The sequence below is a fragment of the Coenobita brevimanus genome, chromosome 73 (assembly GCF_032717465.1).
Source record: "Coenobita brevimanus isolate Jiangsu-jjx chromosome 73, ASM3271746v2, whole genome shotgun sequence".
NCBI lineage: Eukaryota > Metazoa > Arthropoda > Malacostraca > Decapoda > Coenobitidae > Coenobita > Coenobita brevimanus.
In genome coordinates, this window is record NC_137026.1 from 15,645,649 (window position 1) to 15,661,371 (window position 15,723).

Below are 15,723 nucleotides of genomic sequence, written 5' to 3' on the forward strand. Positions count from 1 at the left end.
CATGAGATGATTTGGCCATGAGAAGGGAATGGAGAGGGACAAACTGGCTGAGAGAGTATTTGTGAACCCGGTGGAGGCGGTGAGGGCGTGAGGAAGACCAAGACTTACGTGGAGGGCTGAGGTGGAGGTATGTGGATGAGGGTGGTGAGCAGGGGAGGGAGAGCAGCCTGATGGCAAAGAATAGGGCGACATACAGGTTGATGTGTTCGTGACCATCCACTACGGGATTTGGCAACTGACAGATACAAAAATATGAAGCATGAAACTGTAAATAGTGATCATCTCCAGTACGCATCAGACATCTGTTACTTCGATGTGATGGTGAAAATTAATAATGCTCACCTTGTGTATGTAGTGTGGAAATGGCAAAAACCTGATAAAAGACTCTGACGTTGTCTAGAGTGAAAATACTATTTACTGATGAATTAGTTGTTAAGCAATTATGCTTCGTCTGAAAATTGGTCAGTTGAGATCCTGTTTGTGTAATATTCTGTTATCAGTATAAAATGTTAGTCTTCTTATGCATCTGGTGGATGATTACTGCCCCAGGTAACCAAACACTTTTAACTCTATAAGAAGATAGTCCGGTGCTGAAAGTTCCCACACACCACTTCTTGACTGAAATGATGTTATTCGTACGACCCTGTTTTTCCTAACAGAGAAGCCACTGGTCATACTGAGAGCAAATTGTGTTGCAGTACAGGTGTGGGCATGAAGCTGTGGCTGGTGGTGTGTGGGTTGGTGGCGGTGATGGCCAGCTGTGACGGTGACCGCCTGGTGGTTACCACTAAACAAGGAAAGATCTCCGGCCTGAAGCAGACCTCCACCAAAGGACGGCATTTCTATGCCTTCCAATCCATCCCTTATGCCATGCCACCTGTTGGACGCCTGCGACTTAAGGTCAGAATATTTGTTCAGCTTTCGCGGTATTACAGTTTTTGTTATATACTGTATATATTATGAAAGAAATGATAAATATGATGTTCTTACAATCTTCAAACTCAAAAGAACATCTTTAGATATAATACTGGCAATTGTATATTACCTCGTCATTATTAGACCCCCGGGTGTTATGTCTCCAGCAAAAATCGAGCAACTGGCTCGACGAGCAGGTTGGTATACGTGGCACCGCCGCACCCCCCGCTTCACTCCCCCCTCCCTCATTCCCAATCATTTGCCTACCCTCCACCCTCCCCACATCCAATGGCAAGAGAGTAAGGCCTACTTGCATTGTCTCAACCACTCTTCCATCGTCCATTTGTCATCGGGAAATAATGGTTTTTTTATGATAACAAATAAAAACACAATACACAGTGTTTTACTCCAAGTGTAGTTATATACCTCGATCTGAATGCAGGGTGATATAGTAATACATTCGTATGATAGTGAGGTCTGTAATCATACAATTTATCATTTTGACGATTGTATCCAGTCAGCGTGTAACGTTAAACAGTCGGAAGCTGTAAGTAGATGTTTGTAGTGGTCGGTGGTGTGTTGGGGCGGCGGGTAGCTGGCCGTCACACGTTGTGGTGGGGTCATGGGGAGAGGGACATTGAGGCCCTGGGTCGACGGCTCTGCCCGGGGTGGATATTGTGTGTGTGTGTGTGTGTGTGTGTGTGTGTTTATTCCACCAATGCTCATAAACACGTCTTTATTATCACCATGAAGTGTGCATTACAATATTGCCCACTGCGCCATACAATAGTGATATTTATAGTGTAACGATATGGCAAATAAGCATTTAATGATCAGTACACAGTAAGACCTTATTTTCTAAATGTTATTCAGTCAGATATGCAGTGCAACAGCGGATTATAATACATTAGTTTGAAGGTAGCCTTTAACTCTGCAGGGTAAGTCAGGCTGAAACACCAGATCTCTAGTAAAACATTCACAAATGTCACTGCACCACATGTTATTGTAGGGCAACTGGAACAGGGCAATAGCAAAGGTGGTGGGTTTTCCTACTCGGTGTTGACAGGGTTACCTTGTCACTCTCCCAGTTACCCACAACATTCCATTATCATATAAATCCAATGTCTGATCCCACTGTTTCATATCGTTTTAAAATGTGTTCTTAAATATACCGGTAGTAAGTTAGTCTTCCTTATTAAATCTTTGCTTAACCAAAACCGGTTGTCCAATTTAACATCCTTCCCTCTCTGAGGCAATTGACGTTTCAGCTGATGATAGTTAATGGGAAAAACCATGGCCTCACAGAGACAGAGGAAAGTAGTAACAGACATGGGAAACAAAATGAAGAGCAAATACTCATAAGGTTAACCTGACCGCTACGTCTATTACGTTGCTGTAAGTAACACTGGGCAGTGTGAACTGTAACTCATCAAACCTTTGTTGAAAACGTTCTCGCTGAAAACGAATAAACTGAATTATCTGTTGTATGGCACGATAATGTTGATTAGCGTAAGCTGCAATCGAGACAAGTTTGTTTAGTTACTGTGCAGATCATCCATTTGACCAGTTCAGTTATTGGTTACCTTTTTCGGAATACGTCGTGTTATAATCGCGTGAGTCGCAAATTACACCCTATTGCAGTTATAACAATATATGCCAAGGTTATATTCCTGATATTGTTATCAGGTGGTGGCGGGTCTCTTGCCGAGGTGAGTGGCGATAAGCGGCTGAGGCAAGGGGTGGAGGGGGCTGGTTGTATGCAGTGCCGATGTCATATGCACGGAGTGACTTTATGCTGGAAGTTACCGTTCCCTTCTCTGTTAATCCTAAATTAACCTAACCTAACTAAATCTAACCTAACCTTATCCTCGATCAGCCTAACCTAAATAAACCTAAACTAAACCAGTCTTAATTCACGAAATGACTCATTTCACAATCTGCCTGTAACATACATATATATCTTTATCCATGTAAAGACCTGTAGTTACTCAGAGGTCGATAAGACATCCAACTATCTTCCTGACACATGTATTTCATACAATTTTGTTGATAAATGGCACAAAATTTGAGATAACATGCAGATACTTTCAAAATCGAAGCTAAACGGCCACTCGGCGCATGTGCACTGAACGGAACGGTAACTCTCAGCATAAGTCACTCCGTGCATACGACACCGGATTAACCATGCTTTGGCTTGGTTGGCAATGCAGACTGTTGGCCTGCAACATATAGATCTCTTGCTTCCGATATTTAAAATGAAATGTTGGCATGACCTACAATGGCCTTTTTTGATGGCCTGATGGGTGATAGCACTTATTTGGACTCCCAAAGCGTATATTCATTCCGCTCTGGAAGTTTGGATGGCCTGTGACAGGCCGTGGCTTGGTAGGCAGTTGCCCATTTTGCCTATACCTGGTAATCCGGCCCTGGCTGTATGGTGTATACGGGGCCAGCACACCACGCGGCACACTCTACTGTTGGCTGTCCTGTATATGAAATTGACCTTGATACTTATAATACTATCAGCAGCAATGAATGGCGTCTAAATATTGACTGACCTTTGGTAAAGCCAGTAACCACGTCATGGCCTCGGCTTGGCCAGCTTAGGCAGTTTAATCACCAGACAAGCTGTCACTCAGTCCCTGTTGCCCAACGTTATCCGATATCATGTATTAAGACATCAATAACCATGACATTACTGATCCTGTGTTTTACTTATCAGCATCACTTTGCTATTATCACACAGGGGATATTAGTAGTTGCTAATGGTAATGACCTATAATAGAGTTCGTAAAGTAACAGTGATTAGGTCAAGTAAGGGAAGGAGCACACCACCGACCATAATAAACATCTACTTATAGCTTCTGACTGTTTAATGTTACACAGTGACTGGATACAACCGTCAAAATCATAAATTATATGATTACAGGCCTCAATATCATATGAATATATCAAAATTTTGTATCACCCTGCGTTCAGATCATTCTGTATAAATAACTATACTATGGAGTAAAACACTGTGTACCGTAATGTGTTTTTATTCGTTATCATAACAAAACCATTATTTCCCAAGACATGGATGACGGAAGAGTGGTTGAGACAATGGGAGTAGGCCCTACGTTCTTCCCTTGAATGTGAGGAGGGTGGCGGGTGGACGAATGACTGGGAACGAGGGAGGGGGCGGGAGGGGTTGACACTAGGGGTGCGGCGGTGCCATATATACAACATGCTCGTCAAGCCGGACGCTCGACGTTTGCTGGAGACTGCACACTGTAACTCAAACAGCTGTAATCAGATTTTAGCACAACTTGGAGATAATATAAACATACTGTTATGGAAAACAAGAAATGAATGACGTGGCATAGCCGACATAAGTTTTGATCCAGTTGAGACCAAACTTGGTAGAAGGACGAGAGTAAAACAAGAACAAAGGAAGTCCATTCTGAGAGCTGTCAGTTATATGTTGAAGTCAGAGTGCAATGTCAGCTTTCAACCCGTGTGTGTCTGTGTATGAAGGAAATATTTAAAACTGTTTTTTATTCCAGATTTGTTTCTGACTTGGTGGAAAGATTGAGAGTTAGCCAAGGGGTTCAATTATATATATATATATATATATATATATATATATATATATATATATATATATATATATATATATAAACAGTAACATGGCATGGTCAACTTGAACAGTTTATATTCAGTTTAGACTAAATTTGGTGTAAGGGTTAAAGGTACGGGCAAGGTTGACGGGATACGATTCTGGAAAAAAAAAAAAAAAAAAAAAAGTTCAAGGCCACTTGCCAGTTTTGATGTTACTTATATTTGGAATAGTTGAAGGTAAGGCAAGAGCACAGGGAATTGATTTTGAGAACAATCAGTCAGAGGCCAAGGTCACACGGCAAGCCCAGTATTGGACACTGTGTGTGTGTGTGTGTGTGTGTGTGTGTGTGTGTGTGTGTGTATGTGTGTGTGTGTGTGTGTGTGTGTGTGTGTGTGTGTGTGTGTGTGCTGGTGTTAAATATTGCCAGCATGATTACTGGCATGGGCACTTGTGGCTAGAAGCCCACCAGTGGTTCTCAATATGAATGCGTTGTCTTTAAAGTGCATACTGTATATACATGCATACATATGTTTGCATTGGTGTATGTATTCATAAGTTTCTATGCATACACGTACATGCATATACAATATTCTGTAAAGTGTTTAATTTGTTTGAAACTAGTGATACAGGTGAACATTTTTATTGATGTTGCTTGAGTCTTCAAAGTTATCTCGGTGGTGGGAAGACAGTGACAGTTGTAATCAGCATGGCAATAGAGGTGTGTGCCACTAGTCAGGCAATTGACGTTAGTGCCTTGGGGTCAGAGGCCGTGGGCATTGGAGGGCAACCCCTTCTGAAGGTGTCAGTCGCAGTACATTCTAGAAAGTGTAGTAACGACAGGTGAGTGGCTTTCTTGCAGTGCTGGCAGTCCTCTTCGTTCTCAGGCAGGAACAATTGTCTGGCACACTTGAAGCCAAGTCTGAGGCAATGAAGGTTACTACACTGCGAATATGAGATGGAATTCTTCGATCCAACCGAAGTGATCTGTATTCAGGAGCAGCTGCATACCATGTTGCTGAGTGTGAGGACTGGTCTAAATAATTTGTGTGTTTTAGCTTTGATAAGTTGTGTGCAGCTCTTAATATTTTGATAGGTTTGTGCTAAGCTGGGTGGTATGGTAATGTCAGGAGTATTCTAATGGTTGTATTCTTTGCTGCCTTTTCAGCACAATTGTTTCCCTGTATCCCTACGTGGCTGGATACCCAGTTGAGGGAGACATGTTTGTCCTGGCTCTGCAGGTCGTTAGCAAAAGAGAGGGCTCTCGTTGAAAGGTTGATATTGTCTTTTGGGTCAGAGTGTGCGAAAGCTTGTATGGCTGTTTTGGAATCAGTGTAGATGAGGATTTGTGTGTTTGTTTGATTCAGTGCATAACGGAGGGCTTCTTCAATGGCAACGAGATCATTTTTTTTATGTGTCTGACTCTGGGCATAGGCTTCACAGCCTGCTCCCAAGGCCCAGTAGGCCTCCTAGATTGTATACACCTCTACATGTCACCACTTCGGCACTAACATCCACCATCCATATTGAATACATGCCAGGGCTGTCTCATATAGGATTTGTGTATTGGTATTAGCGGGGGTATTTTTACGACTTGTCAGCGAGTCTTCTGGTAGATCAGTAAAGTCTGATTTTGTGAAGTTCAAATCCTTAAACTGTTCCCTGCTCCAGCGGGGATTTGAACTTGGGTCCGGTAGGACTGCAGGCAACCTCTCTACCGATTGAGCCACCACTGAGGCTGGAGGCTCCATCAGAAAGTCGCCCTGTTTGTGTGGTTTCTCTACACACAAAATCAGCTCCGGCAGCACCAGAGGCTGTGTTTATTGACCCGTTTGTGTACATTATTAGAGAGTCAGTGGTGGTGATGGAGTCAATGTGGGCGAGAGCTTCTTGACACAGCAACTGTGAAAGGATGGATGCTTTGGGACAGGATGGAGTGAATGTCAGAAGGCGGATGGGTAGTGGTTCCCAGGGTGGGGGGGGGTAGATGTACGAAGGGAGAGGGATATCTTTTCCCTTGATTAACATATCCTTAATGCCCGTGGCAGTGATGGCCTCAGCAGTGAGATATATCCAAGTCGTCCTATTCAACAGGTCACCTCAGTGACTCAATGCATGACTTTGGAAGGTGCATCATTTTTGCAAGGCAGCTGGCTGTTCGCTGCTGAATTCTGACTTCGACTGGGGCAATGTTAGTCTTTTGCTGAAGGTGGCAGAGCTTGGTCCATTTAGCAGCAATGAGGATAAGACGCAGTCTGTCATTCTGGAGGACCTCGAGCTTATTGAGAATGGGTAAGCTGAGTGTCATGGGGCAGGGGGCACAGTAATCAACCAGTGATCTTATGGCTTGAATGTAAATGGTCATTTTAACATGTAGCTAGAGCACCACGTTTCAGGCTTGTGATGACTCTCAGCACCTTGATTCTGGTTGCTGCTCTTTTGTGGAGGTAAGCGACTTGTTGTTTAAAAGTAAGTGCCCTGTCAGCCCACATCCTAAGATACTGGTGGAGGTGAACCCTAAGTTGGTGCCATGCATGGAGAACGAGTTGGGTTGTTGACCGCTAAAATACATGGCTCTGGTCTTAGCTGCATTCAAGTTTGGTCCTAAAAGTTGGCAATTATCATGTAGGACAATCAGGATCTTGCATCCTGTGCTATTAAGCCTCTCCAGTGCTGATGAGGATGAGATTATCTGTATAGCAAAGTAACTGAACTCTCTGACCCAGCTGAACTGTCAGGAACTCGTCCATCAGCATATTGAAGAGGAAGGGGCTGAGGATGCTGTCCTGGGGTGTATCATTTTCATGCTTGTGGCAGCTGGATGTGTGTCCTTGAAACTGAACCCTGGCCCTCCTTCCACTCAGGAAATCTCTTATCCATCTCAGTAATCTGCCTTTTACCCCTTTGTGTGCTAGGATAGAGAGAACGGCTGTGGCATTTGCCAATTCAAAGGCCTTTTCGATGTCAAGAAAGACTGCTATAGCCCTACCACTGATGATGCCACAGAGGAAGGTGGTCAGACACTCAGTTGTTCCTGTGTTCTTGGTGTAGGCTTAGAGAGCTTGATTCAAAGTACCGACTGTCCATTTTAATCTGTTCAGTACAATGCATTCAGCAGTCTTTCCTATGCAGCTGAGGAGGGAGGCCTCCAGCTTCCAGGTTCTTTTGGTTTAGGGATTGGAATGATAACTGATTCCTTCTTATTTTCAGGCAATTGCCAGACTCCCAAGAGGCATTGAACAGGTTTAGTAAAGCTGTGTGGGCAATTGGTCTTGCATGTCTTAACATTTTTTCTTTACCAGGGACAGTGTCCTTGTTTTTCTTTTCTGCCTTGTTTAACTCAAGCAGGGTAAGAGGTCTGTCAGTGTTTGCCTCTGACTGAAAAGCTTGATCAATTATCCTTTTTCCAATGCTGTGTTGCATTGCTAATTTCAGAGCAGTGTCTCTGAGGACCTGGACAGAACTGGCCCTGCATGCAAATGAGGCAGCTAGATGTTCAGATTCTTCTTTTAGACTAGGATGAGTAAGGGGGTTTGAGAGTTTCTTTCCTGCCACTGCTTTAGATTTCTCTACATAATGCCAAGGTTTGTTCGTGTATCTATTTTGCGACACCATAGGAGCCATTTTTCATATCTGATGGCCTTTTTTCTTTTCAAGAGCGTGCCGGACCATTAATCTAAGTAAATCTCTGTTCTCATCAGGGGGATGACGTCTGTAGAGTTTGCGAGTTGTATTTACTCGACTATTGAGTTCATTTAATCTTTCATCGTAAGCCAATGGTCTCGGTAGGCTTTCCTAGGGAATTTTGTCTTAGGAATGACTTCATTAGCAGCAGTATGGGAAGCTGAGACCAGGAAATTTTCTTGCTGATTGAGGTTGGATGGTGGTTGGGTCGCAATAAGTAGGTTTTCAAGGGCAGAGCAAAATTAGTGCCAGTCAGCCTTGTTTGTGTTCCATCTCTGAGTTGGACTTGGTGGTGGTGGGAACTTGTCAATGCCAAGGTAACAACAGATAGCAAAGTGGTCACTGATGAGTGTGGGGTGTAAGGCTCAAGATGTGAGTGGTTGGATGTTAGAAGCTATAAAGGAAAGGTCAAGTCGTCCTCTGCAGATGTGGGTGGGTTTACTAGTATTAAGAAGACTCACCGGGGGTGCTCGCCAGGACTCCCTCCAAATGTCTCCCATCATGATTAGTACGTCCGGTGGAGTGTAACATGGTATGGTAGCAGTTGAAGTACCCACCAATGAATACTGATTTGCTTGCAGTGAGGGCAAGTAGCTGTCTGATGTCGAGCATACCTGTATGGTTGTTGTAAATGTTGTAGATCGTGAGGGATGTGTTCAGGAGTTGCAGTACAACAGCCTGAACTTCCAGTTTCTCACCGCAGAGTTCAGGATCTTGAACTGTGGAGCTTTTGATGTGCTTTCTCACCGGGATAGTACATCCCTTTGCACCATTGGATTGAGGCAATGAGAAGGTGTTATAGCCTCACAGAATAAATGGGTGGGATGCAGGGAACAAGGCCTCCTGGAGGAGGAACACAACTGTTCTATTCCTAGTGGCCTTCTCTCTAAGGAGGTGAAGTTTGGCACTGACTCCAAAGATGTTCCACTGGAAGATTTGTATACCTTGATCTGAGGTGGGCCCAGGAGGTGTAACAGATTCTTCTTGGATCGTGTCATGAGGTTGGCACAAGTTTCCTTGAGTGGTGGTGTCATGACATGGTTGGGTATTGTGGGGGGATTTAGAGGCATAGGAGTTGCCTGAGGTTGTGCCAGAGTTGGTGTAGTGGTGGGGTGTACTGTGTGGTCCACCAGCCTGTCCACAGTTGGAGTAATCTTGTTGGTGTCTACTGTTTTCTCCATCAGGGCTGCTAGTGATAAGGCCAAGTTACAACGAAGGTCTCCAAAACTGATGTTGTGACAATTATTGTGGTTTCGTTGGTAGCTGAAGAGTGTGGAACTGGAGTGGGTGTTGGGGTTGCAAAGGTTTGGTTGCTGGTGGTTAAGGGATTTGGGTTGGAAGTAGGTTTTGGCATTGCAGGAAATTGATTGCTGGTGAGTGTGAGTTTCATAACGGGAGTGGGTGTCGGGGGTGCGGAGGACTGGTTGCTGGTGGTTGAGGGGTTAGGAGTTTGGGTGGGCGTTGGGAACCTTGTGGATGGTTTGACTACCTTGTTCTGGGCGACATGTGGTGGGAGAATGGTCTTGGAGAGTTGCAGTGGTGGGGAGTTGGCTGGAGACAGGGAGTGGTTTGGATCTTGCTGTTTGTTTTGGCTTTCCCAAACAAAGGTTCCTGCTGGTGCATTGCAGTGCTGTTCGTCCCACGCCTTTTGGTGAAGAATGGCAACTGTGATTATTTTTTGTCCTTCTGGGCAGCTCTTCTTCCAAGCGTGATGTGTCTTGACACAGTTGGAACATATGACCACCACTCTTTCTTGATTCCTGGGGTTTGTTAGACATTCTTCAGTTTAGTGTCTTCCACTGCAGATTCCACATCGCATCTCCTGACGACAGCTGGTTTGAACATGGCCGAAATTTTGGCAGCGAAAACATTGTACTGGTTCTGGGGAGTATGAGTGGATGTAGTATTTGCCCCAGAGACTGATTTGACCCAGCAGTGGTTCCTCGTACTTTATCATTACTTGTTGGATTTCCTTCCCATTTGTCTTGGTAGTGCAACGTGTTGCTTCCAGTATGTGCTTTTGCTTTTCGAGAGGTTGTAGTGGCATTCCAGTGGAGTACCTCATCATCATACCTTTGGTTGTTTTTGTTGCTGGGCTGAGGACCGGGAGCTCTACCTTTTGACCATTCACTTCAGTTATCTCCATGAGAGCCTGAAAGGTTGAATTGTCCTGAAGAGTGAGGAGCAGGTTGCCTTCCTTGCCTGGTCTGGCTTGGAAATTCAAGTCGGATATTAGATCCTCGATTTCCGCAACAAGGTCGTAAGTACTCTGGAGCCCAACACGTGGAAAGTTTCTTTCTTAGGCTGAAGTCTTGGCAGTTTCTGAGGGCCGAGTCTGGTCGAATTGACTAGAGTTTTCTGAAACTGTGGTTGTGTGGCTAGACGAAGTCTCCTCTTTCCTGGACTGTGCCTTGAACTTTACAACTTTGCAAGGGTCTTCACACACTTGTTGCGTCTGATGCTGCAGGTTCCTTGTTAACTGCGGGTTCATTACTTATTCGGGCTAAGTCGACATCTGAGGTGGAGTCTTCCAGAACCTCAGTTTGCTTCCAGAATGTCTACTTTCTGTCCCTCTTTGTCAGGTGAGTCGGAGATCGCTGTGACTTCCTCAGTTGTGTTACGAGGTGTACTAAATTCTTCTACCATCTTAACAGAGTTGTGATTCCCAATGATGTTGAAATCCGGGGTGACAGCAGGAACTTCTGCTGGAGCTGGATTTTGCTGTCAGGTCTGACAAATTCCTGTCCTTTATTGTCAAATGAGTCTGAGGTACAACTGATGTTTCTTTTCTCTGATTCGAGGGAAGAATTCTAAGGGGCAGAGGTGGTCTCTGCTCCATTCCTAGTAGCACCATTGCTTTTCTTGGCTCTAGTAGTAGGGGTAGAGACTCTGGGTCCATTTACAGTGGACAAGATTGTCATGCATGTGCCTTTGGTTTTCATGATAAGCAGGAAGTAAATTTAGTGCTCGAAGGCCTGCCCAGTCTTGCGCACCTAGTCCCGAGGTTTTAACCTCCTCCCCTCTAACATAGAGGCCTTAGGAAGGGACACAAGGTAAGCACAATAAGTGTGTGTGTGAGTGTGTGTGTGTGTGTGTGTGTGTGTGTGTGTGTGTGTGTGTGTGTGTGTGTGTGTGTGTGTGTGTGTGTGTGTGTGAACAAAATAGCTCAAACAGATTTGATGCTAGTTGTACCAATCCTGGAAGCTGAGGATCAGCAACTGGGTTGACCTTTCTATTATCGATAATATGAGGTTAAAGGTCAAGGTCACACATCAAGGTCAACTTACCAAATTTGATCCATATTAAACCAAACGTAACAAAAAGGTTCAGGATAAGGCACGGGTGAAACGATTCGATTTGGGGAAGTATCAGTCGAAGGTCAGGTCAAGGTGAGCGGTCAAACTCTCTTCGACTTCATAGCTAAAAATGTCTATGTATATATATATATATATATATATATATATATATATATATATATATATATATATATATATATATATATATATATATATATATATATATATATTTATTTACATTATAAAATTCAAAGGGTGCAAAGAACAAGGATCAACAAATAAAGAATAATTTAAATTTTGAGAGCAACAGGTCAACTCAGGCACTTGTGATTGACGTGGACCAAAGTTAGCAGAAAAATTAAGGGATTAAGTAAATCCATTATGAGAACATTTGACCAAAGATCAAACGCAAAGCCAAATATTGGGGTCCCAGGTATGACACGGGCATGTAATATTTAATGGCTCCTTCTGGTATTTTATTTTTATGTGTCTGACTCTGGGCATAGGCTTCACAGCCTGCTATCAAGGCCCAGCAGTCCTACATACCATACACCTCTACATGTCACCACTTCGGCGCTGACATCCACTGTCCATACTGAATACATGCTAGGGTTGTCTCATACAGGACTGGTATATTGGTACTAGCGGGGGTATTTTTACGACATGTCAGCAGGTCTTCTGGTAGATCAGTAAAGCCTGATTTAATGAAATTCAAATCCTTAAACTGTTCCCTGCCCCAGCGGGGATTTGAACCTGGGTCCTTTAGGACCACAAGCCACCTCTCTACCGATTGAGCCACCGCCTCCCTTAAATTACATACATCTATCTATCTATTTATCTATCTGTCTATCTCTATATCTATCTATCTATCTATATATATATATATGAAAAGGAGTGTAAAACCTTCCCGTGTCCACTTCCTCCTGTAAAAACGTCTATGCTACGACAGGGAATCGATCGTTAATATGTATGAGTATCCGACACCTAAATTTTAGTCAAAAGTTGGCAATAATATCATCATTATCATCATCCGGACTTCCTTTCTCACCCTAAGGCAGGGTGGAGAGTAGCAACGACCAGACAGCCTAAGTTTGCCAAGTTCAATGGGCGACACTTCCATTCACTCATCATTCAAGCCCACGGAATCCTGGCTCCATCAGATAGGCCAAAAAAATTTCACCACATTCTGTAGCTTCAGATATACCTATCTGACTGAGTTAATCCGAACGCTGTCACGCTAAAAAAAAGGGTGTCAAATCACTGGTTATGCGCTTCTCCACACAAAATTCCTCTAGCCAGTTGGGTCTCTTGTCTGTCCCTTAGCCTCACCAACTTCCATATCTCTCTTCCATACACACTCATCCACCATATCCCTCCACCTTCCTCTTGGCCTACTCGCCTCCTCCCTCCTTTAAATTCGCTCAGATATGCCTTCTCACCACTCTATTGTCATCCATTCTCTCCACATGACCAAACCATCTCAGTACACTCTTTTTGCTTCTGGTGTCCACAGACTTCCTCACTCTGCATCTTGCACGAATCACATTATTCCGCATCCTAACCACTCTCTGTACTCCACATAAATTCCTCAGCAGTCCCATCTCCACTGCTCTTGATCCTGACTTTTCATTTTCATGCCACACTGTAGTCGAACATCCTTTTATTAAAGTTGGCACTAACACTCCTTCATGTAAGCCACGCGCAGTTGCAACACTCAAGAATTTTTTTTCTTCATCAACGCCTTCATAGCACCAGTTACTTTCCTTCCTTATGTCACTCTACTTTCCTTTTCTTTGGCACATTTTCCTGTCTTTTCTATCACTGAACCCACATATTTGAACTCTCTTACCAATTCTAGTCTCTCTCCATTCGCTGTAACATCACACTGAGAGTCACCTTCTCTCTCAATAACCATCACTTTACTCTTTGCTGCATTTACTCACAAGGCACGAAGCTCACAGACATCTACAAAACTTTGCACTAGTCTATCAAACTCATGTCTGGTATTTGCAAGTAGCACTGCATCATCAGCACACAACAAATTTGAGATATTTCATCAATCACCATTCATTACCAATGCCAGCTATCTCTCCATTACTCGCGTATTTACTTCTCTCATCACCCCATCCATATATACATTGAACAACCATGGAGACATCACACAACCTTGTCGCACGCCCACACTGATCGTGAACCCATCACTTAGATGCTCATATACTCTTACACATGCCTCACTACCATCATAACAGTTCTTGACGGTACCTACAAGCTTACCATCAACACTATACATGCGCAAAACCATCCACAATCCTTCTCTGTCTGCTTTGGCCTATGCTTTTTTCAGATCCATAAATGTCATTAACACTGTATAGTCCTTCTCACACACCTTAGCCATCATCTGTCTTACTGTAAATATTTGATCCACACATCTTCTGCCACTCCTAAAGCCACCCTGTTCGTCACTCACTAGAGCTTCTGACATCTCTCTTACTTTCTATATAATAATTATACCATTTACCTTCCCTACCGCATTCAGTTGACTTAATACCACAATAATTCTTGCACTTATTTTGCCCACCTATATTTTTGTACAGGGGTACAGTCACTGCCTTTTACTATTCTACTAACACAGTTTCACTCATCCACGCCTTCTTACATATCTCCAACAAGCACTTCATTCCGCTCTCTCCACTATACTTATTTATCTCTGCATACATCTCATCAGTCCAAGCTGCTTTCCCATTTTTCAGCCGCTCACAGCAGTCTTCACCTCTGCGAGTGTTACGTTTCCTAGCGCTGCATTCCTTCTCAGTACAAGCCCCAAGCCAGTCATGTTAACAGTCGCTTTTCTCTCTCCATTTCCATTCATCAGACTATCAAGAATAAAATTATCAAAAATTCTCAGAATCTGTGAGATAAACATCTGTCGTATAGGAAATTTTAAAAAATTATCTCTAAGTTGCAAGAAGAGATTGGAATAACATGATGTTGGAATAACATGACTTTTGTGCAAATGTTAATGGTAAGGCGTTGCAGGACCCCGTAGCGGCCGAGGCGTGGGAAGGAGTGAGGGATGGTGGGCCCCATCCTCCCATGTGCCCGCAGTTTCCCTTAGGCCCATATGAAGATCCAATATACGCCGGGGAGGAGGACTGTCTCTTCCTCAGCGTCTACACCCCCAAGGTAACTGTGACAAGGTGATTGTTACCTGATAGAGAGAAAGAGAGAGAGAGAGAGAGAGAGAGAGACTCTATGTTCTAAACTGGCGAATATCTTAAAACTCATTAGGCTCAGCTGATTGCTAAGGCCCTGCATTCTCGTCGCTTTAGGAGGGTCCCTGGTACCTCATCCTTAGCGATTTACTGTTGGATACGGCCGGTTAATATGTATAATGATGTTATAACGACCTACATAACAAAGAAGAGGATAGCAAGGCGTAATGAGCAAAGTAAATCGCTTAGGAAGATGTTTGGGCACTGCCATAACCGAGAGGAAGAGGTGTTTGGGAGCTTCCTTGATCAACGAAAACACGAGACGAGGTGTGATCAAACTGAAGGGTAGAAGTTAGTGCTAAAAAAAAAAAAAAAAAAAAAAAAAAAAAAAAGGAGGAGAGCTTATTACAGCATGACGATGCCCATCAGACCAGTTCATGGCTCAGTGTAGCCAGACTTGAAATCAGTGGGAGGATAGTAAGCTCCAACCTAAAAAAGATCCATAGCGCTTTCCAGTTTGGCAGGTGGCAAGGTTTGCTCAGATGCAACGGTTAATTTGACTAATAACCAAGGAGACTCATTGCTAAGGATTATCGAATTTCATGCAACCACGACTTGGCATTAAAGTTGTAGGTGTTGCCCAGCTCCGTCAGATGAAAACAACCAGATAATACACAGGCTGACTGAGTGAGGATTTGCTTGAGTGAACGACTGAGAGTCAAGTGTGAGTATGGAAGCGAGTGTGGACGAGTGACTGCGAGAGTAATGAGTGAGTGAGAAAGTGTGAACTTGAAATATGAATGGACGTGAATGATTTTTTTTTTTTTATGCGAGGAAGAAGGAACCAAAGGCCAAGAGCCCGCAATAACTGTTCCCTCCAAGAGAAAAACAAAATACAAGAGAGAGCCAAATTCAAAATCCCATCACTTCGAGATCCCTGGACACACAGCGTTTGAAAGACTGGAGATCATAGGCAGCAGGAAATACAGACTAAGGTAGACAGTTCCAGAGCTGATCT

General features: G+C 43.7%; 1 protein-coding gene across 1 annotated transcript in view; it reads left to right on the top strand.

The window, feature by feature from the left end:
* Positions 1-252: 252 nt before the first annotated feature.
* LOC145407489 (carboxylic ester hydrolase-like) overlaps positions 253-15,723 on the top strand; it is a 218,604-nt gene continuing 203,133 nt past the window's right edge. Inside the window, exons 1-3 of the mRNA XM_080278417.1 lie at positions 253-347; positions 699-900; positions 14,530-14,676. Coding sequence (XP_080134543.1) covers positions 253-347; positions 699-900; positions 14,530-14,676 — 444 coding nt within the window. The remainder of the gene's footprint in view (positions 348-698; positions 901-14,529; positions 14,677-15,723) is intronic.